At 40.5% G+C, this 23,240-nt stretch overlaps 2 protein-coding genes across 3 annotated transcripts in view; one reads left to right on the top strand and one right to left on the bottom strand.

Moving 5' to 3' along the window:
- prmt9 (protein arginine methyltransferase 9) overlaps positions 1-15,038 on the top strand; it is a 24,795-nt gene extending 9,757 nt beyond the window's left edge. For both annotated transcript variants that reach the window (XM_005935064.3, XM_042225984.1), the window contains exons 4-13: positions 3,542-3,778; positions 3,956-4,123; positions 4,273-4,375; positions 5,770-5,879; positions 5,974-6,166; positions 7,407-7,590; positions 9,249-9,939; positions 10,045-10,198; positions 13,898-14,020; positions 14,295-15,038. In XM_005935064.3, the coding sequence (XP_005935126.1) occupies positions 3,542-3,778; positions 3,956-4,123; positions 4,273-4,375; positions 5,770-5,879; positions 5,974-6,166; positions 7,407-7,590; positions 9,249-9,939; positions 10,045-10,198; positions 13,898-14,020; positions 14,295-14,534 (2,203 nt within the window). In that variant the 3' untranslated portion in view covers positions 14,535-15,038. The remainder of the gene's footprint in view (positions 1-3,541; positions 3,779-3,955; positions 4,124-4,272; positions 4,376-5,769; positions 5,880-5,973; positions 6,167-7,406; positions 7,591-9,248; positions 9,940-10,044; positions 10,199-13,897; positions 14,021-14,294) is intronic.
- Positions 15,039-15,122: 84 nt separating this feature from the next.
- tmem184c (transmembrane protein 184C) lies at positions 15,123-21,778 on the bottom strand. Its single transcript, XM_005935061.2, has 10 exons — positions 21,176-21,778; positions 19,467-19,597; positions 19,350-19,386; positions 19,034-19,239; positions 18,172-18,246; positions 17,979-18,072; positions 17,767-17,879; positions 17,564-17,663; positions 17,287-17,458; positions 15,123-16,655 (listed from the first exon to the last, which is right to left on the bottom strand). Exons 1-10 carry the CDS (start codon positions 21,290-21,292, stop codon positions 16,345-16,347), a joined length of 1,356 nt encoding a protein of 451 aa, XP_005935123.1. The 5' UTR covers positions 21,293-21,778; the 3' UTR covers positions 15,123-16,344.
- Positions 21,779-23,240: the final 1,462 nt, after the last annotated feature.

Genomic DNA, 23,240 nt, shown 5'->3' with positions numbered 1-23,240 from the left:
CTACTCTGCAAACTCACAGATACAGTCAGTGTATGTATGTATGTGTGTGTGTGTGTGTGTGTGTTTGTGTGTGTGTGTGTGTGTGTGTGTGTGTGTTGTGTGTGTGTGTGTGTGTGTGTTTGATTTATATATATATATTATATATTAGGGGTGCAACGATACACAAAATTCACGGTGGTTCGGTTCGATACTTTGGTGTCACGGTTCGATATTTTTTCGATACAAAAAAAATGTTCATGCCTTTTTAATTTGTCATTTATTAAAATTATAAATATATATTTTAACTCAAAAGTACAGTTTTTAAATTTAATGTTGCTGAAACAAAAGTAATTAAAAAAATAAATATATCTCAGGGCTCTCAAAATTTCAAAATCCCTGGTAGCCCTTCGGGCAGGGACTCTTCAGTTTTTGGTAGCCCAAAATAAATGTAAGTAGCCCGAATAAAAAAGAGAGCAATTTTTTGATTGATGTTTTGTTTCCTTTACAATATTATACATTAAAGTATAATATTGTAAAGGAAACAAAACATTAATCAAAAAATTGTTGAAAAACAAATTACAACATTGTATAAAAATTACAATCATCAACTCAAATACTTGGTTCTAATTGAACAGAAATTTCTATGAACTTGTAAGAACTGTGTAGGACATGAATCAGTCTGTGTCAGATCCTGAATTTGAAATTTCCACTGAAGTCACGGGTAAGAGGCAAGTGGAACCAAGATCTAGGCCATTTGCTTTTTAAGTTTCAAGGTAAGTGCCGTGGTAGTTCACTCTTTGCAACATAGTACGCTGTTCTAAACAGATTTTTCAGGTTTATTTTTAGTATGTTATTTGCAATTGGTGTTTGTTCTGGGAAAGATATTGCAGACTGAGCAATAATGCATTTCTTGCATTTCTCATGGGTTCTAATGGGGGCCTTTCTTAAAATGACTGGTCCCAGTAACAAAGGCGCTTGTCGACTCAGAAATCGAGAGAAAACCAACAACACACCCGGCAGAACATTATGTTATTTACACGGGTGCACATAAGTGGTCCGCATGTGCGCATTCGCTGTCAAAATAAAAGACGCGCACCAGATAAGAAGTTGCAACGCGCGTTTGCGTCCATATAAAAAGCACTGTTTTTGTCCGCTAGAGTGGGATTTTCACGGCACATTCCGCACCACATCTCTGTGCGTTCATCATTTGTTTGAAGCCAGCTCACCTCCTGCAACCACTTTTCCGAGAATACGCGCTTCTTTTGTGGTTCGGACTCCTTCTGACATTTGTTTGGAGGTGGAGGAACACCAAAGTAATTGCTTAAAGGAGCTTCTTCGACATCTTTAAGAGTTCTAAACAAATGTCTGTCCTCCTCCAGAAAATCTTATGTATGCAAACACGCGTTGCAACTTCATATCTTGTGCGCGTTTTTTTTTTATTTTGACAGCGAATGCGCACCTGCGGACCACTTATGTGCAGCCCGGTTATATAGCTCGTCATATTGCAGCCACAGAAATTCTTTTGTCCATGAAACCATAAAGCTGCACTTTCTTTTTGCCTTATAGTCTGATTTGTCATAACTTTCCGTTTTGTGGTAAGCTTTTCTTTGGCTGTCACTTCTTCACCCTGACCTGTCTTATTTGGCTCAGCAGAACTAAAATATATATCCTGCTGCTTTTACACACACACACACATAACGCTCAGCGATTCTCTGCGCGATCAACCTCTCACATGTTTAAGCTTGCTGCGGAGATTTCACTTGTCATGTTTGCATAGTAAGCTAACGATTGATAAGACGATGTCAGAGGAATTGGTGCGCAAATTATCATCACTCACAGATCAGTGCTGTCGCTCTCTATACACAGTTCGCGCGATTGCAAAGTGAAAGCAAAAAACAAGCGCAAATTCAAACGCGATTTCAATATGTCACATATTGACAGTGGCTCACCGATGCCAATGACATAATTACCCAGCTACATTTCCGAAAGAATGCAAAAGCATTGACATATATTTTTCCTTCCTACAAAAGCCCGACGGGCAGGGCAGAGATAGATTTTGGTACCCCGACTGAAAAAATCGCTAGCCCCGGGACGTCGGGCTAGCGATTTTGCGAGCCCTGTATCTGATTGAGGAATCACTCATCTTTGGAAAAGAGAGTTTATTACAGAGAAATGGCTCTTTCCAAAATAAAAGCTATACTATACGCTTCTTCTGGGCTATATTCTCAGCAGCATATTGTAGCGGGTCAGGGCTGTTCGGGTTCTGTTTGTACAGTTATGTTTTGTTTATGTTGCCATAGTGACGGGTGACGCCCTCTCGCTGCGACGGTGTGTCCTTCCGGGGTCAGAGGGCGCCCTGTGTGTTGTTGTTGTTGCTGTGCGGTTGCCCGCTGAGCAGTTAGCTAGCGGCAGTGTTCTTCTGCAGATGTCAATAAACGGCTGTGCTCCCTGGCTAGCTCACGGGAAGCAAGACCAAACGACACCTCCGTCTCCTCCTTGTCTGAGCTCGCCACATTGGTGTCAGAAGTGGGATGATGGTGGCACCCCATGTTCTGACCCGAGTGACTTTTCCCCCGCCGGTCGTGACCGGCCGGTGCGCCAAAAGAAGGCACCTGGACATTTGCAGGACTTTGTGTGGGGTAATGGGGTCGTCGGGGACGACTGACCCCTTAGGTGGGGGCTATGTAGCGGGTCAGGGCTGTTCGGGGTTCTGTTTGTACAGTTATGTTTTGTTTATGTTGCCATAGTGACGGGTGACGCCCTCTCGCTGCGACGGTGTGTCCTTCCGGGGTCAGAGGGCGCCCTGTGTGTGTTGTTGTTGTTGCTGTGCGGTTGCCGCGCTGAGCAGTTAGCTAGCGGCAGTGTTCTTCTGCAGATGTCAATAAACGGCTGTGCTCCCTGGCTAGCTCACGGGAAGCAAGACCAAACGACACCTCCGTCTCCTCCTTGTCTGAGCTCGCCACAATATTAAACATATCAGGTCCCCATAAGGAGAATCATGTGCTAACGGCTGTCTAAATCTCTCCTCCGCAGATACTGATGGCAGAAATGAGTTTAGTCATTCCTCAGGGTAGCGGTCTAGCTCTCTTAGAGCTAAGGTGATGAGCTCTGTCATTTCGGAGCAGGCTAGAGTAGAGCTGCTGCTACTAAACATCTAAATTAACCAGCTCAATGGTTCAGGATGCCTCCTGGGTGCCTCTTAGGTGAGGTGTGTTGGGTGTGCCCTACCAGGAAGTGGCCTCAGTGCAGACCCGGGACACATGGGAGAGATTACATCTCTGGGCTGGCTTGGGAATGCCTTAGCGTCCCACCCTGAAAAGCTGGAGAAGGTAGTGGAGGAGAGTGAGATCTGGATATCTGTGCTTAGACTGCTGACCTCACAGCCTGGACTCGAATAAGTGGAAGAAAATGGATTAAAAAAATTTCTATTATATTACTTTGCTTGTAGTATATTATACTATAGGATTTGTGTTTTAAGCACTTGAGTTTCTTAGTTCTGTAGCATTTTACATTCTCTCAATAAATTATATTTTTATGCTTTTTTCCCCCCTTTACCATCCAGAATGGGATTTAGAGATGAAGCTGCAGGTTATTTTCACAAAGCTCTAAAGATGAGACCAGACTACCCAGAGGCCAGAGAGAACTTCTACCGTGTGGCCAACTGGCTGGTGGAGCGCTGGCATTTCTTCATGCTCAATGACCACGGGAGAAACCAGAAGTACCAGCAAGCCATTCAGAAGGCTGTTCAGAAGGGCTGCAACACTGTACTTGACATAGGTACTGGCACTGGAATCCTTGGGTGAGACATTTTCCATTGGAATTTGAAACCTGTTCATTTGCTTAAGTTATCCAGTGTGATTTGAAAGTTAAATTTGGACTCTTTGATACAAACTCCAGAGTTAGTGGTGGATTTATGCTTCTTATTGTGGCTACAAAGGTGAATTCTTGTCCTGATTTCCTGTTTCTCCCTGTGAAGTATGTGTGCTAAGAAGGCAGGGGCTGCTGAGGTGTACGCCTGTGAGCTGTCAAAGACCATGTATGAGCTGGCCTGTGAGGTGGTGAGTGCTAATGGAATGGACGGCAGCATCAAGATCCTCCATATGAAGTCCCTAGAGATGGAAGTGCCAAAGGACATACCGCACAGGTGCACTTTGTACCTAAAATACTTTTTAATCACCCTCCAGGTGTTGTAGTTTAGCCAGTCTCAGTGTGTAGTGGTGTAATGATCCTTGTTTTATGAAGTCTTTTAAAAAATAAGGTTTTTCCATAAATGCTTTTATTCTTCCTGCAAAGAGTATCACTGGTGGTGACAGAGACAGTAGATGCAGGATTGTTTGGAGAGGGCATCATAGAGAGTCTGATTCACGCTTGGCACCACCTCCTGCTGCCGCCCAAGGTAACTCCTAATCATTAAACACAAAGATGAGTCTGTAAACACGGCAGTCCTTCATAAACTAGTAAATAAACTGCAGATGTCTAGCTGCAATCATTAATGCATTCATGCACTTACAGAGGGATGACACTGGGTTTGGGTGAAGTTCAGTTTCTCCTATGTTCAAGTGAAGTACTTTAATAGATTATTTGAAAAAACACACAATTGAGCGCTCAGTACTTAAAGTCAATACTTATCTTACACAACAAAACAAACTGAACCATGGTTGGGGCTTTGGTCTGAGATCAGATTTAAAAAATAACGACTGAATGTACGAAAGAAGCAATGTTTGTAGCTCAAAAATCCCACATAAATAAATAAAACATTTAGACAGTTTTGCACATGAGCCATGTGGATAAAACGGATGTAATTAATTTGAAAAAAATCACATAAATTCAGAAGACATATGTAGGTAGGTGAAAATGGAGATAGAAAAGGTTTCAAAAGTCTTCTAGTGAGTAACACTTCCTATTGAACTGATGGGACAAGCATCAAGAAAGCGATCACGTGTTTTAGCCCAAAAAAGAAGTTCTGACATAATCTCTGCGTCACAACTCAGCGTTACCAGTTTGTAGGGTACAGGCATAAAACCAGTTGTTGTTGGTTTAGCAAAGTTATTTATTGCTTTGCAAAAAACAAAAGGTGCAATAAAACTGCAAGTAGGAGAGGACCGGTCAAATCTGCGAAAGGAATAAAAAGACAGAAGCGGGCTAACAAAGTAACAGTGACTTATTCAGTAATAAAAGGAAAATGAAAGCAACACTCAGGATATAACAGTGTCTAAGAAGTGACCATTTGAAACGTCTCGCTGTGGTGTTTATGTGTTTGTGTGTGTATCTGTGTGAATGAGAGAGCTCAGCCTGACCCAGCCCGCAGCCAGTAAAAGAAATACCTCAGAAATGCAGATAAACTGCACTTATTGCATGCTTATGGCCTGCTCAGCCTGAGTCAGTTAAGCTTATAAGAAGTTTGTCAGTGGCGTAGACCAAAAGGTGCAGTGGTGGGCTGCAAAAAATGCAATTCTAGTCACCTGGTATTGACCTGAAGTGCTTAAATAAGGCAACAAAAGCAGGTCGAGCTTGCCGATTGGTTGGCAGAGTAAGAGGAACTACAGAGCAGGATCCGCCTATGACAAAAGCACAGAAAAAGCTACATGCGGGCGACACTGGCCTGGGTGGTAACACAGTGTCAGCACAAGCATCTGTTAATGTATAGCCAAGGAGCAGCCTGTTAAGTGTCAGAATAACACATGCTGTTAAAGCCAAATGCATCCAGTCGACTTTCATGTGAAGTGTTAACAATATTAATAGGATTAAATGCTCAGTAGCATTAACCACAAATATGCCTTTTCCCCACAGAGGGGTGAGAATGAATTTGGGGAGCAGTCTGCCACAGGACGGGTCATCCCCGCAGGAGCCACTGTCTTTGGTATGGCTGTCGAGTGCAGCGAGATCCGCCGGCATCACAGGTAGACCCGGGAGCGACCTTAAAAAGAACACTTGTGTTCACTAGCTGTCTGCATCAATCAGCTGACTGCGTGTCTTTTTTTTCTTTTTATGCAGGCTGTGTGTGACAAAGGTAGGCGGTCTCTCCATGGCTGCAGCTGGAGAGCTCCACAGCCCAGTGAGCTGCAGCTCCGAACCAGACGACTCCATGGAGCCGTACACTACAGAAAGACTCAGCAGACTGCCAGGAGGATATAAACCTCTCACAGAGCCATTCACAGCCCTCAACATAGATTTCAACAATGTGCAGGTGATGAGGGCTGACGCATATTCAGAAATAGCCAGTATGATATTAGTTTGTTTTGACTTTACTTTTGCGTGTCCTTTGTCTGCCATAGCAATGACCAGAATAATTTAATAATGAGAAAAGAATTATCTGACCTCGTTACAGGCAAAGGATATTTATTCATACACGTGTAGTAAGCGGGCTGTCGCCTCGATGCAACGCTGCCACTTTAGCAGATAAGTGATACTTAGATTTATGCTGAAACGTGCAGCTGGTGTCTTGAAAACTATAGAAAGTGAAACTTTTCCAGCTGCACTTTGTTCTTTAACATTTGGAAGGTGTTCCTTTAAGAACCTCTTGCGTATGAGATTACGATTATTATGTGTAGAACCGGACCGATATATCGATAAGGTGATAGATTAGCTGATAGATTGTTTTTGGCATTTATATTGGCTGATAAATTACATTAAAAAAAATAAGAAGCGATGAGAGGAACAACCTTCAGCTGTGTTTGAGTGTTGATGTTGCAGAGTTTATCCACTAGAGGGAACTCTGCTAATTCCCATTCAAATCCACCTTTTCATAGATATGAGTGCAACTTGGAAATGTATTTTTCTAGTGTTAGCATTTAAATTTTGAACTATTTTAACATATCCACTGGCATGCTTGCACTGAAGTAAATATTGTTTTTTTAAGGTGGAATTGAACCATCTCAGATGATGTTTGCTGTATTGCATACTACGCTGCTCTTTGCGATAGATGAAAATGGACTGGTACTAATGTAGGGCTTTTCTACTCAATTTGAGGAGAAAGTGCTCATTACTACAAGCCTCATTCATGCATTCATATCAGTGCTTTTTTAATTCTTAAATGCCTTTGTCTAACAAACACATACACACATGATTAGAGATTAGAGGAACCAGTTATTGAACCACTGACCATCCGATTAGCAGACAACCCGCTTTATGTCATAATCTGTAACCGCCTCACTGCAACTCTCAGTGCGTGCCAGCAGCATGAGAGGAGAGATTTAATAGCAAAACAGTGGTAATGGTCTTGGAGACTTGAAATTTCTGAAAGTGCCGGACAACATCTGCTTATTGTTCAGTCTAACAAGCAGATTGTCTTTGAATTACTTTAAAAGCAGCAACATCTGTCAAATTTATCAGCCCTTCCGAGTATAAGCTTGAATTGAGTTTTGATTTTAGCTCCTTCAGAGATGTGTTGCTTCTGCTTTAAGTGTGACTTGTTTTGTAACCTGTAGGAGCTGGAAGGTCTGAGCTCCAGGGAGGTTCAAGAGATCCGGCTGCCCGTCATTCAGCAGGGAGAGCTGGATGCTTTGGCAGTGTGGTTCCAGCTCCACCTGGATGAGGAGAACAGTCTGTCTACTGGACCCCAGGAGGACACTTGCTGGGAACAAGCCATCTACCCCTTCCACAGTGCCAAGGGTAAGATAGGTGGAGACTTCGTCACTTATTGTAGTTTACATACATTGCTTTTGTTAGCCTTGTCTTAAGGTAAATTTTAAGCACATAACCAGTCCACTTCTTCATTCTCATGAATTGAGCATGTTTAAATGAAACATCTGATCTGCTTGTGTTTGCTTCTCGTTTATCTTGCATTTCTGTGTTACGTCAGATGAGGGCAGTGTGTGTTAAAGTCTTCTCTGTTTAATAATGTGTGGATTACTTTAAGAAGCATTTTAGCTGCTAATAATAATTTCTGTGTTGTTATTTTCTGGGAATTTTCCATTACAACATGTAATTTAGTGACACTGTAAAAATCACCTTTAGTGAAATTGTAAGACTCATTTAAGAAATATGGTATCAGCTCAAATAAAAATAGCACACGTCTCTGTATTTTTAAGGCTCACAGTAAGGCTATTAAAGTAGCATAAAATGGATACTATGAAACATTAAAACTGTCAAGACTTTTAAAAAGTTTTAATTGCTTTCTGAGCTTTAAATTAACTTTGGCAAATGTACCTAAGGGCACTGCATACTCTTTACTCTGCTACCATCCCAGGCCAGCGTGAACTTAATAGCCACCGACATTAGGTGACATGTTCCGGTTGGCATCGCAGTACATCATCTTTGAGACAGGCCTCTACAGCATTTCACTGCAGCGCTAATTGGCGAAGGCAGCCTCAAGGGTGCTGCCACCTTTCCCGGTGATCGCCAACATCCGTTTCCCCGCTGCCGTGACACGTGCGCCCTGATCGCCTGTGACACTCTTTAGTGTTCATGAAATTCTTATAGGCAATAAATATGCATTTTCCTCAAACGCCTGTGACGAGCCGCGTGTTGACGCGAAGACACGAGCAGATGTTATTCCTGTAGGAATCCTCTCGCTGCTTGGTCCCTTGAATTATAATTTCTCTGCTGGGTTCCTTTCGTCTCCTCTGTGCTCTTTTTGTTTTCCATCCTGCGTGCCCATTTCTCACATTTCAGCAGACATCTAAATAGTGTTCAGTATATTTTTAAGATGTTTTTAACTATATTTTTTTACTGTGTCTATAAATCATGTTTATGTGTACTTATTTTAAAATAACGGTTTTGACACAAGTGACGTTCGTTGCTAACACAAAAAGATTGAGAAGGAATAGACGAAGCATGTAAAAGCAGACATTTCCTTATCTGGAAGGATGCAAGTACTGAATAGTATGCAGTCAGAAAATAGATCCTTTTTTAGTTCCAATCAGAGTGTTACAAAAACAAAACGTGGTGCTATTTATTTAATAAATGTAAATAAATAAAAATGATTCAGTAGCTTGTAGAAGCAGCTTCAACAGCATGAACTTGGAGCGATCTTGATTTTGTGTAGGACTTTATCAGTGTCCCTCATTATTGTAAATGAATGACAGACAGATGACCTTATATTTACTTTAGAATACTTTGGTACACAGGGGTGTTCATGGTCGTTTGAGAAGCCATACGCAAACACAAACCAATAAAAATGATCAAAAACAGGCAAAAAAATGTATGATTACGTGTTATTTAAGAGTAATGCATCTTTAGTAAGGCCTAATGGTTACACTGAATTTTCAGTATAATTTTATTTCTTGAGTCTCTTGATCATTTTCCTTCATTGAATTTTTTTTTCTCAGGTTTTGTCCTGAAGCCACGAGATGAGCTGATTGTTGAAGTCTCCTGCCGAGATGCCTACCTGAGGCTCTGCAGTGTTGCTGTGCTGAGAGACGGCCATAAAATCAGTTTAGACAAACTAATGGATTCTCAGTATCCTGTTTCAAACCCAAACCCAGAGGCAGAACTGTGCAGTGCATTAGCATGTCTTCAGACTGATCAGAGTCAAGCGAGAGACTTCTGCATGCTGGAATGTTCGGAAATGGCGCTCCTGAACAATCAGGATTACCATCAGAGTTTTTGCACTGCGTTAGCCAAACTCATCTCCCAGCTGAAGGTTAAGTGCCAAAACCAAGAGCGAGGGTCTGCTTTTCAGCCCGGCCCCGCTGTGGCCACACGCTGCGCGAGCCCGTTTTATGTGCTTGACGTGTCGGAAGGCTTCTCTCTGCTCTCCTTAATTGCTGCCAGCCAGGGTCACGTGAAAGCCTTCAGCTCGGTGGAAAAGAAGAAGCAACAGGAAGTGCTTATAAGACTGGCTCGCTCCAATAATGTCTCGGAACAGCATTTGGAGTTCTGGCTAAACAACACGGAGGATGAGCAGGGGATGCTGCAAAGGCCTTCCAGGGAGAAGCTGTGGAGTGCCATCATCCTGGACTGTGTAGAAACCTGCGGCCTCATACGGCAGAAGCTGATGGAGAAAGCGTCACTGGCCAGGTAGGAGTGTGCAACTGATAAAGTATTTTGCTTTTGCATGTTTTAATTCAGTTTTTAGTGCTTTGCTTTTAGACGTGTCAGCTCAATTTCTATCAATTATCCCAGATGTCTGCTGGAGGAAGGAGGACGTATTTTCCCGGGAAAGATTGTGGTGTATGGTATGCTGGTGGAGTCTGAGACTTTGCTACTGGAAAGCGCTGTCCAGGGTCAGGAGCCCACACTTGGATTCAATATTGCTCCTTTTATCAACCAGTTCACTGTAAGTATGACTGCAAAATCTACCAGAACACTTTATTATGGTATTTTATTTTGCATGTGACTCTGTGTGTGTGTATGTGTGTGTGTGTGTGTGTGTGTGTGTGTGTGTGTGTGTGTGTCTTAAATTGGTAAATACGTGTTTTTTTGCATAAATATCGTTAGGTTCTAAAAATATGCCTTTGATTACAATCCCTGCTAATGTTAGTTTCTATAAATTTGTCACCTTTAACATGGATTTCTAAGCTGTGTACAGAGCACCATGTAGTAGTGCAAAGTTCGAACAACTCTTTGATCAGAATCAAACAAAAGTGCCCCGGTTAAAGTTTGTAGCTCCATCGTTCGGGACAGCTGTGGCTCAGGTCAGAGTCAGAAGGTCAGTGGATCAATCCCTGGCTCCTGTAGTCCATGTGCTGAAGTATCCTTGGGCAAGCTTCTGAACCTGGAGTTTTGTGTGAATGTTAGAAAAAGGGCTTGGGGGACATAAAAGCACTCTGACTGTGTATAGGGTGAATGAGACTTGGTAGTAATAGAAGGTGCTTTGAGTGTTGAGTAGAATGGTGCTATGTAAGTACCAGACAATTTACCATAATTTCCATGTACTGTGGGTGAAAATTATACTTATTTCCATGTAGTTTAGTGGTTTTTAGGTAAAAAATAAATAAATCCTTATTTATCTTACACTGGGTGTTGATGCCAGCCTTCAGTTCATTCACCTTTGCACAGACTCAGTTTCAGCTTTTGTCTTTTTAAAACCACCTTCCCTAAAACCACTTTCTTTGATTTGCCTCCAGCTGGCTTGTGCTTGTGTGCACCATCTTTTCCACTTGCCGGTGTGGAGGTTGTTTAAAAAAAAAAAAATGGCAGCGTCTCAGATCCATCTGTACATTGAATCCAATCTGGAATATGGACATTGTGAACATCCACAGGGAAAAAAAATACCACAGTTTGATAAAAATTATTACCTGTGAAAGGACAAACCCACTGGCAATTAGTATCGACTGTTGTTTGAAAAGTAGATTTGACTTGCTTTTTTGTTTTTTTTTTAAATTAGCCACCAAAACATTTGCAACCTGCAACGTAATGCTAAACTTTCTGAGTCGGATGGAGCAGGTGTGCATGCTACGCTTAGCCTGATACTTCTGGTTTTGCCTGAGAATGACCATATAAGGAAATCCCCTCTTGCTGACACCAGCCAGACCCAGTAATAGAAGAAAAAATTAGGACAGTCTGAAGCTTGAGCTTTTAGCTTACAGAGATTACTTGTATATAATTTTTTAAAACTTTTATACCTTCCAAGGTATGCAGAAGAGCGTCAGTGAGGAGACATGTCAGCTAATAACGACACTGAAGCTACAGTTTGCACAGGCTCACAGGAGTATTGTTGCTGACCATGTCCACCCTCTTCACTCCATGTCACAAAGATCAAATCATCCCAAACTGGTTTCTTGAATATCACAATGAGTTCACTGTACTCAGGTGACTTCCACAGTCACTAGTTCTCAAGCCAGTATTTATGCCATGAAGAATTGGTCCGTTATTCCATAACCATATTTGTTCCTTCTTGGAAAACCCCCCACCATTTCCATCAGTACTCAAACATGCTCCAAAACTTTTGTTTTTGTATTATTTCTTCATTCATGCTTAAGCAGACCAGATTCCTTGTCTGTATTAGCATTTTAAATTAAGCGACTTATATTCTTCTCAGTGTGGATGGCACAAACATTTTTCAAGACTTAATTTCTAAACAGGAGGATGACATGAGTTGTTTTACTTATAACAGCTTAATAATTTCAGCTACAAAGCGTCTTCTTACGATCTATAGTGGTTTTAAATTAGGTCAAATAAATTACAGGGAATCACAATCAAATCAGATTGTAAAGCCAAGACTTTTTCAGTTTTCATAAAACAGTTTTTACTTTGCTTTTGTACTTCTCTGGCTGCTTGTATCTGATATTCTGTCTCATGTCCATGATGCAATAACAGTCAATATTGACAGTTTTCGCATACAGTATGCCATGTTTGTAAGCCCGCATCATTTACAAAGATCGTACAAAAGGGTTATTTTAAATAGGACTGACACTTGGTGCGGTGTTATTAAAGTATAAGAAAAAATATCTCCGATCGAATGTGACGTGCCAGAGATAATCAGGCGGATTGGTAGAAAACACACAAGTACTTCATTTGGAATACCAAGGTCCAGGACTTTGTTTTCTGTGCTCTTCTTTTGAAGTGTGTCTCTGCGTGAAACAAGCTGTGGATTTCCTTTGAATTTCTTCTTCTTTATTTGGTCTGGAAATATTTTTTCTTTCCCTAGCATGATGTTTGCGCTCTAATTTTGCAGGCCTCTCTCGGGACGGTCGTTTGTTTTAACAGATGTTGTCTTTGAAGCCCTCGGCGGAGGGCACTTCCTAACACAACTGTCACACAAGACACAACACATAGCTTGGCCCTAAGACATTCCTACCTGAATACATCAGTGCACATTACATCAGGCACATCAAACAGTGGGCTCTGAGGTCTACACAACTGCGACAGGGAGGAGAAAAGCTTCTTTTGTTCTGTAGTCAAGGAAACTATGGCACTTTCTGTGCTGCCACTTTCTGGCAGGTTTTTAGGTCTGCTGCGGCCCGTCTGGATGAGGTGGAAGATGTGTTTTTGAGCTAACCCGTGAGGGAGTGAGGCCCCTGCTGAAAATAACATTGTGTGGTTAAAAACTAATTTTTGAGACCAACAACAGTGAGTCAATTTAGCTGTTCCTTTATTCTTTTTAATCTTAGCCTGCTATTAAATTTTAAAATAATCTGTACCTTTAGCAGAAGTAAACAGTTTTTTTCTTCTTTTAAGAAATAATAAGAAAGATTCAACAAGAGCTCCTTTTTTAATCTTCTGCCTGAAGCTTACTTACACGTGTTTATGTCAGAGGTTCTCAATTTTTTCTTAAAAGTTTGGTGACTGAGTGCCAATTTCAGAGCCAGTGCATGAGTGAGATTCACACAAGATTAGAGCTTATATACTTACCAGCCACTTTATTTTTAGTTTTAAGTGCTTATGAAAGCAAATATTTAATCAGCGAATCACATGGCAGCTCCTTGTTGCATTTAGGCATGTAGACACGGTGGAGACGACCTGCTGAAGTTCAAACTGAGCATCAGAATGGGGAAGACAGGTGATTTAAATGAATGTGGCATGGTTGTTGGTGACAGACAGAAACTGCTGATCTGGTGGGATTTTCCCACATAACCATCACTAGGGTTTCTAGAGAATGGTCCTAATAAGAGAAAATATCCAGTGAGCAGCAGTTCTCTGGGTGAAAATGCCTCATTGATGCTGGAGGTCAGCCGATGGGAAGGTGACTGTACTTCAAAAAATTACTTGTTCTGAATACATAACATGTTAATGGGCTACAGCAGCAGAAGACCACAATGCATGCCAGTAAAGGAAAACGGGTCCAACCTGGTACTTGCAGGAAGTACCTGGTAAAGTGGCGTTTATGTGACATTTTCAAAGCATAAATGCCTGTTCTGGGCCATACTGGGTAATAGTATTTATGGGTAAGTATTTAGAGTACCTATAAGTATTTATAGTAGTTATGGCATTTGTTGACACCATCAGTATTTGTTAATGTTAGGAAGGCTTTTTTTCACTTGTGGGTGAATGAAATGCAACATAATTGTTCCCTTTCCTTTATTATGTTTTTTAGGTACCGGTCCATGTGTTTCTGGACTTTTCCACACTGGAGTGCAGACACCTCAGTGAATCTGTAGAGCTCTTTGTTCTCAACCTCATGGATGCCAACGCAAACTACATTAACAGAGAAGTCAAGGTTAGTTGTGCATCAGTACTTTCAGTGATCGCATCATGACTGGAACATGTATTAAAAAGATTTTTTTTAAAGTAAATAAATTGAAAAAGAAATGTCACCTGTGATAGAACAGGGCTGAAGTGCTGAAAATTAATTTACACATTAAATCTGCTGATTAAAATTCACAAGCATGAAAAAAGAAGTAGAAATGAGTCAGACCTGTATTTGTCTCCCCCCAAAAACTTTTAACCTCACTTTACTTTCTGACTTTGCTTCTTTGGTTCTGAATGAACAGGTCCAGGCTACATCTACAGGCAGGATAACTGCAATTCCCTTCTGGTATCACATCTACCTGGACGAAGAGATCTGCGTGAGCACCCTCGGCCAGGCTGCTCACTGGAAGCAGGCCGCCGTCGTTCTGCAGCAGCCCCTGGAGGTACGAGCAGGAGAGTGGGTCCGCCTCGGCGTGAAGCTTCACAAAAGCACCATCTCCATTTTGGCCCATATAGAAAGCACACCTCAGCAGATGGAGTGATAATCGCTCACATTTTAGCTTATTTGTAATACATTTCAGCCCACCGTTGTATCGGCTGACTGATAACAAAGACAGTATTGGTCTGTCAGATGTATCAGAGTCGGTGTACTTGTTGTCTGATGGCCATTTTTGTTGTTACAGATCATACTGCAGAAAAAGATGCTTGCGGTAAATTGCATGTAGAAATTGTGTCATCATGTTTGCCCAGCAGTTCACAGCCTGCTGTTTACAATATTCTCAGCACTGTCTGCAGAATACGTATGAGAGTATATTTCAAAGAACACTGCTGCTAATATTACATTCCTAGTATTTTTAATGCCCTTTCTCTATTGACATTTTTCATGTAGTACTAGTCTCAAAACATTGGGATCACAGTTTAGCAACTCCCTGCATGAAAAAACCCTTGTTAGAAGTTTAAGTAAAAAGCCTGCTGTATAAGGAAAATAGGTCCACAAGGACTTGTACTTACGTTTGTAAGTAGATAATAAAAACATTAGCCCTTAATTACTGACACAGTTGTTTTTTGTAAACATCATTCACTTGAACCATAAATGTTGCATTTTTATAATAAAGGCAAGAAAAACGAAGTCATATTTCATTTGATTTATTGAGGATATCTGAGATGGAATTAAATCAAAATGTAGAACGACGGATCTGATGCAATTGCGTCAGTCATATTTTAAAAGAAAAAGAAAATCCCATAAGGCAGTGCGACATACCAGAGTCAGGCATGATGCCAGTTACCCCTCGCTGTGCCACACACTGATATCCCAAAACTGTACATTAACGATGGCAATATCCCTGAACAAATCTGTGACTTCACAAAGAAGGATCCTTTAAAAACCTATGGAAAAACAAATGGCTTTAGTGCAACAGGTGCAAAATTATTTCAGTTTACAAGAGACAGAAAACATCTCACCAAATAATAAATGATCCCAGATTGAAAAATAAAATAAAACACATTCTACATGGATGTGTAAACAGACTAGTTACACAGCACACAGAACAAGGCATCTGCGAAGACTAGCGGATTTTATTAACTGTCGAGTAAGCTGTACGCATTAAAGCATAGATAAGAGCCAACCAGAAGGTGCTGATTGTACTTTTTAAAACTGAATTGTGATTTTAATAATACTAGGATTGTTTAATTGTATATATTCGTACTCTTCTGAAATGGAGTATACTACATTTATACTGATACTGTGTGATATTGTCAGTTATGACCCCTCTAGTGATGTACACATCATTGTACCACAGTTAACTGTGGTACAAGATCGTGTTGCTCTTTTCTCCCCTCTGAATCGACTAGTTAGAACGAAACGACTGCAGATATCTGTAGTTATAATAGTGCAGGTTTTCAGTTTTTCAAAAACCAGTAAAAGCATGATATTTAATTTAAAAGGTTGCATATTTCCCTCTTCGTCACATCTGAGATTACGGCATGAATGACACGTAAAATTGTATAGTTTCATTTTTGGAAAACACTTCTCCATATTTCACTTATTCTTCGGTGAGAGCCATGTTTTGTCTGATCTTGTGTCTTTCCTGTGTAAAACCAATTCTAGCTTAGCCTACTCTCTAATAAAACATAAAACAGCAAAATGACATTGCTTACTAGTCTTTTAGTGCCATTAAATCACCGAACATTCTTGAAGCTGTCACTGGAAGTGGACTTTGACTACTACATGGTCATTGTGCCCTTTTAAATGAGTTTGTCTTGTTTGCATCAGTGACGTTTGAAAAAATGTGGCAAGGCTATAATTGGGCCCTGCCCAACCATGTCTGGCAGAGTTTGTTTGCGACACCTAAGCTAGGTGATCACAATGAGATCTGCCTCTGTCGGGTCTTTGGTTTGGTTGGTAGTTTCTTCATCCTGGGTTTCTTCAGGTCGAGCCTCACACCCTTCCTCCCACAGGGCTGAGCCGAGCCCAGCGGGTGCTGACAAAGAGTGTGGAGCGGGGGTTCTGCCCAGGCCCTGATAGTGACCCTTAGGAGAAACTGGATTACAAGCTGCTTCGGTGATGGCATCTTGAGACGCAGAAGAGAGCAGGCCGGATCGCTCACCATCACTTTGCGCCTCATTGAAGTAGGACTTTCTCGGACGACCCATAACTGTTCTTCCTGCAAATGTGGACAAAGAGAAACTATTAAATATTTTTTAGAGAGGATGCAGTAAAGATCACGTTATGATGGCTCACATCAGTAACAATGCTATTCATGTAGCAGTGTGTAGTAGTCAGTTCTAGATTATCACAGGTACATCTACAGTACAGATGGTTTTGGTAGGTGTTTTTGCTCTGAGTTTTTTCTGTTTTGCTTGGATGGGATCACAACCATCACGTGGTCATTGCCATTACCATTTTGTACAGTCAGAAAACTGCACAGGACTTAGTACAATCAGTGACTACTGAGTAAAGGGAACCTAAAATAAAGAAGCCAAGCAAGTACCGACTCCAACATGCACCTTTTCCACAATCTTTTAAATTCTGAATGTTGTTCTAACTACACATTTTAAATTGTGTTTAAAAATCGCTGCTGAGGCACTCCCTTCTCAGTATAGCCTGTTATACATAAGTAACGAGCAATCATCTTGCAGACAGTATTTATTGTTGAACTGGCTCCTCATTTTTGATCTCAACTCTAGTATTGCAGTCACAAAACCATACAAACAGTCGGAAAAATAGCTTAAATAATCAACGATACCAACTAGCTTATGGTACTATAGCACTTATAGTACAGCAGGAACACGTACCAACATTGCGGACTTGTTCAGAAATATCTGCTCTGACATCGGAGATGTCCCACATTGCCATGAAAGAGTCAAAACAAGACACTTCTTCGGCCTCCTGCACGTAAGGTTTGTAGGTGAAGCTAAAGTGATGGGCAATGGCTGCGAGAAACATCTCCACACATATGATGAAATCCTAAAGAAAAAAAGTGGACAGCTTCATTGTGTTGCACTATTAGGTCCCATAGGATATATTAGTTCTGTTGACCTTGGTCAGAATGTTTAAACTATACTCACGTACCTGTAAGCCAGTAGCTACAGCTTCCACACTTTGCCAGTCCCATGTGCGCTTCTCTGAGATAATGCCCACTTTAACCAGCAAAGCAATGACCACAGCTTGCCTAAAACGATTTACAGCAATCACAGTTTCATTAGCCTTGTTTTAAATGACTTTTTCAGAAATATTTGGGTCATGTCATGAAGTTTTAACACACTGAGATTTACCAGAAAGAGACGAACACCACCATTTTCACACACAGGAATTTGCCGACTGGTTTGATTGGATTCAGCTCCTCTCTCAAAGCCTTGTAGAAGAGCACCAGGCAGTACATGGCAAACTAGATCAAAAGAAGACATAGAAAGGAATGGGAATGAAGGAAGGGAATGCTTGTAACAATTTTAGTCCAACTTTTAACAGGATTTAGATCCACCATTACCAGCTGTGACATATTGTTGAAGATCACCAGGTATGTCCAGGCGTTTTTGAAACTGAAGTTGCCTTCATCGTACACTCGACACAGCTGACAGATTCTAGAAAGGAAGAGAAACACACAGCTGAGATCAACAGACACCAAACAAAATGTGACTACAGTTAAAGAATAAAGCATGTAACAACCAGAGGGTACTCACAAAGCAATGATTGTGGTGACAGGTCTTACTACTGTGTACTGCAACACTCCCAGCTTACATCTCAGCAGCAGAACCCTGCAGAGGAATTTGATCATCTGAATTAGAAGTGAATTGGTCTGAAATTCCAAGAAAAAGCCCAAGACTGGTGAGCAGAAGTATCTCAGGATCACTTGGGCAGAAGCCCGAGACCGGCTTGATGATAACAGTTAACACTGAACTTAGTTTGTGTCGTCCTCAACACAAACTAAGTTATGGCCCATTTTAGCCACATTGTATTTGTATTCCTATTTAAACAATGAGGTTGCTGATGCTGGCCATTAGTACTTCTTTTTATACATCTACACCAGTCTCTTATATACAAAGGTCACCTGAATAAATCTGGGCTAAATTAACAGCACACTTGACCAATTATCAATTACAGATGTTGTGTGATTGAGGCTAATTTGAAGCTTGTGACTTTCACTGAAAGATTTGAGCTCCAAGAGTTTAGTACATTAAGATGAACCCGTTTCATTTCATTCATCCGTTTAAATTTACAAAACCTCTCTGAAATGAAAATACATCGAAAGAGAAAACATTGTGCAAGAAGACCGATACAGATTAAATCTCTAAATTGTGGCCATTTCATTGATACAGTAAGGAAACATGACTATGGCCAATAATTCCAGTAAAACATCAGTAGATTGTCCATAAAACTAACATTTTTGGGTCAAAGTATAAACAGATGGTAATGTTTAACTAATATCGTTTTTGCAGCAAAGGTATGACCAACACTTGAGCGCAGCTAAACTCTGGGTCAGTGAATTTAACCTGCTGACAGCTACAGTTTGACATAAGAGGAAAAAGTTTAAAGGGAACTCACTCTCCCATTGGCCACGGTGGGCAGCAGCAGAGAGGAGGCAGGTGTTTCTGCTGCTCCTGAGCCTCCAGCATCAACACCAGGTTGGGGTACTGGTTTTCCAGGTAGTTAAGCAAGAACGTCATGAAGTTGTAAATGACATACGCCTCGTAGCACTCCCTGCATGTGTCAAAATATATTGCTATACTGGGGTATTTCAGTGCAATCCACTGGAAACAAAAAAAGATGAAAAGGGAACAATAACAGGAAAAGCTATGAGGATATATAAACTCATAAACCGGTGTGCGATGGCTTTCATTAAAAAAAATGCATAACTCACACTGTCCAAGCTGTAGATTGGAACCATCCACAATATCCTTTAAATAGAAAGCACAAAAGCGTTAAACATCTGTTCTGGGCTCCTATTTGTGGCTAAAATGACTGTTAAGATCTTTACCTGATGATAGGTTTTTGAAGCTCTGGCTGAGTATAATGCACTAGATGCTGGAGGATGCCCCATAATGATATGGGTATGGTCATGAAGACAAAAATCCCAGCGATGAACCATGCTTTGTTATGAGTGCCAACCTGTCGGGACATGGAAAGGAACAGTCAACAACATTTAAGTCATTTAGCCATTGGAGTCTTGGAGGGTATCATTTAATATAAAGTCAATGGTGAAAGCAGTATTCAGATTCTGAAGTACAGAAACATTACAACCATGTAAGAACACTTAATTTCAAGTCCCGTATAAAGGGGACGTGTTTAACTAAATTGCAGTGCAGTGTGATGACTTGGATAAAGATAGTTTTTAAAGAAAGTACAATTAAGGAAAGACTGTTTTAGTTAAACACACCAGAAGAACAATGAAGATGGTAGTTATTTAAAAAAATAAAAAAGGTCATCTATATTACTCTAGCAGATTTTATGACTTTTGAAAAAATAAAACAAGACTTCAAAGTCTGTCATTGACTAGTTTCTTGTTAATATGTAAAACATCAGCAATCTTAACAGTTATAAAACCTATATAATAATACCTTATTTAGCGTTTAGCATTACTCCCTCAATATCCTTAATATAGATTCCTATGAAAAAGTATTTGCCCCCTTCCTGTTTTTTTTTTTGCATGTTTGTCACACTTACATGATTCAGATCATCAAGCAAATTTCAATACTGGATAAAGATATTCCGAGTAAATAAAAAAAAAAGCAGTTTTTAAATGACAAGCTCTTTAATTCAGGGGGGAAAAAGTTATCCAAACCTACCTGGCTCTACGTGAAAATGTAATTGCTCCCCAAAGCAAATAACTGGTTGTGACACCCTTGGCAGTAAGAACTGCAGTGAAGCATTTGTGATAACTGGCAATAAATCTTTCACATCGCTGTGCAGGAATTTTGGGCGAACCTTTTCTTTGCTGAATTGTTTTAATGTCAATGCACTCTTATTTTAGTGGGCTGAAAGCTCTTGGGGACGTTCACTACGGCTCCAAGGATTCTCTATTTTTGGATAATTATCCTCAGCTGTTTTGAGTTTCTTTAGATCGAGCTATGATGCTATGAAGCAGGCTAAAAGGTGAGATTTTTAGCCTGCTACGCTGATAGGTGTAATTTATGTGATTTCTTGATTTAACAGGTCGGTTAAATTGAACTCAGAAAAAAAAAAATAAAAAGGGGGGGTTCATCACAGTTAATTCAAGATTTAACAAAGGGGAGAAAGTTACTGTTTCACAGTGTGCCAGATCGATCTGGATAGTTTTGCCCTTAATAAATTAAATTATCACTGAAAAACTGTATTTGGTATTTACTTGGTTTAACTTAAAATTTATTTGACGACCTGAAACACGTACGTGGGGATGTAAACAGGAAGGTGGGACGTACTTTTTCACAGCACTGTGCTATTACTGCACAAACTGGTAGGTTTGCAAATGCATTAATAAGTGCTTAATAATGAAGAGCTCACCGGCTGCTAATGTACATGATAACAAGTAGCCAGTTGATGGTGAACATGTTTGTCTTTATACACAGTTGTACTCAAAATAACACAACGCCACATAACTACTGTAACAACTCACAACTGTATTCAAGTGCAGTATTTGAGAACCAGTGTTATCTCTGTGTTAAACCAACAGATCTCCCCAGAAAGAAGCATGAGCAAAACTGCACTGACCTTTGACTTCTGCAGTTCCCAGATGCACAACGGCAGAACCACTAAGAGCAACAAGATGTACAACACAACGACCAATGGCCGGATCCATCTTCTCCAGTTCCCACAGGAACACGGCATCTTTCAGAGACACTGCAGGGCACCCCTTTCTTTTACTTAAGACCTGAACCAACGTCTTCAACACTTTGCGCACTTTACGTTAGCTTAGCATACTGTTACCCTCCTATCGGTTAACCGCGACTCTAAAACAATCCTTTACTAATGTGTAAGCGTATGTCGACTCTTTCTCTAACGTAGCGATTCATTCATGAGGACAAAGCTACTTGATAACAACCAGCTCATATGACTCCAATTTTAAAAGCTAGGCTGCTAACATTAGCTTGTCAGCTGATTCACCATGTAAACAAACGGTGCTGGAATAGTTCCATACTGCCAGGACACCAGGCTCCACAAATCATTAAATTATAATTCACACTAAATCAAGAGAATTGTTAAAAAAATATAAATATAAAAAGTTACAGCCGGGAGAGGTTTAGAGATTAAAAAAGTTTCCAAACTGCTGTTATTGTTGTGTGAACTTCCTGTTTTTTACTTCAACTAAGAGCTCCACCTAAACCCTTCAACCTGATTGGTGGAATCGTGGATAGTTTGGTTGAGCTATAGCTTCATGGCCGTATGATGTGTGGTTTCGCCAGCAGATGGCAATGTGAATTAACAATTATCAGGATCCCGACTCATTTGCTATATGTAGGGTATCAGACGTGAAACAGATTCAAAACATTGATGCTGAGATAGTAAATATGTCACTTTTAGGACATACAGAGCTTGAGTATATGTGGCATTTTTTTTCACATAATTTTTGTCTGGCCTATTTAAGAAACGTTTGGGTTATTGGTGTCAGTGAAATGGCAAATGGGATTTATTCCCATTTCCACTGGATACAGAGGCCTGTATGTAGAACAGTAAAGAGTTTATTTTGTTTGACTCCCAAATGAGGCTGTGCAGAAAGGATCCAGAGCAACACTAAGAACAAAACTATTGGTTTATTTCTGTTCCTATTTTAAACAATTTCTATCTAAATTCATAGAAATGCACTGTCTATATTTGGGCAGGACTACAACATATCAGAGGACTAAACAAAGCTTTAAATTGGGATTATTTATTGTCTCTTGTTTATTCCATTTACTTTCAAAACCAAGTGGAAGTTGCTTTATGGGTATTATTTTCTTTAAATAATAAAAGTTTAAAAGGAGCTCTTTTCTTTTTATCCTGTCTTCTTTGTTTGTATTTGTATGTGCAGACGTATGAGTGTGTTTCTCTGTAAAAATGAGGGGAGGCAGAACTTTCCTTTCTGTCGCACCATGTCTACACTGCCCCACAGTCACAGAAATCACTGGCTGTTGGAGGACAGATTGTTCATGAATTTTGTATCGATCCTTTTGGCTTTTATGAATTAGAAATAGTCTTTACCACAAGTAGCGCATGCGAGTGCCATGGTGGGTAGCTTGGAGGGATTGCCATGCAAAGTGGCATACAGGGTAGCGCCATGTAAGGGCAGGGTAGATAAACATATGCCGTGTTCGATCAAACCCCAAAACATACTTTAGCATAAAGGATGTGGCGTCCATCAAGTCAAAGTGAATCGCAGCCATAAGTGCAGTATCTCGTACGGTATAAATGGCAAATGAGATGAACAGAATGGATGGGTCTGCGGAATGATAATAATAATAATCAATACAGAAAGAAGGAGACATACTGTCTGGTTGCTGATGCATCAGCCAAAGTGCACCTCCTTTGTCAAAGAAATACGTAAGACTGCAGTAGTTCAACAATTACTTATTTATCTTAATATGTCTGCCAAAGGCCTTTGTGTCAGGAAATGTTTAGACTCACTCTCACCACTTATATTATTGTTCAGGAACAGAAACACAGAGAGGAAGGAATCAAACACATTCTTTCAAGTCACACAACATCTATCTATCTATCTATCTATCTATCTATCTATCTATCTATCTATCTATCTATCTATCTATCTATCTATCTATCTATCTATCTATCTATCTATCTA

The sequence above is a fragment of the Haplochromis burtoni genome, unplaced genomic scaffold, assembly GCF_018398535.1.
Source record: "Haplochromis burtoni strain Fernald_Lab_line unplaced genomic scaffold, NCSU_Asbu1 Contig_191, whole genome shotgun sequence".
NCBI classification, from domain to species: domain Eukaryota; kingdom Metazoa; phylum Chordata; class Actinopteri; order Cichliformes; family Cichlidae; genus Haplochromis; species Haplochromis burtoni.
Note: the sequence above shows the minus strand (reverse complement) of the source record. Positions and strands in the feature narration are given on the sequence as shown.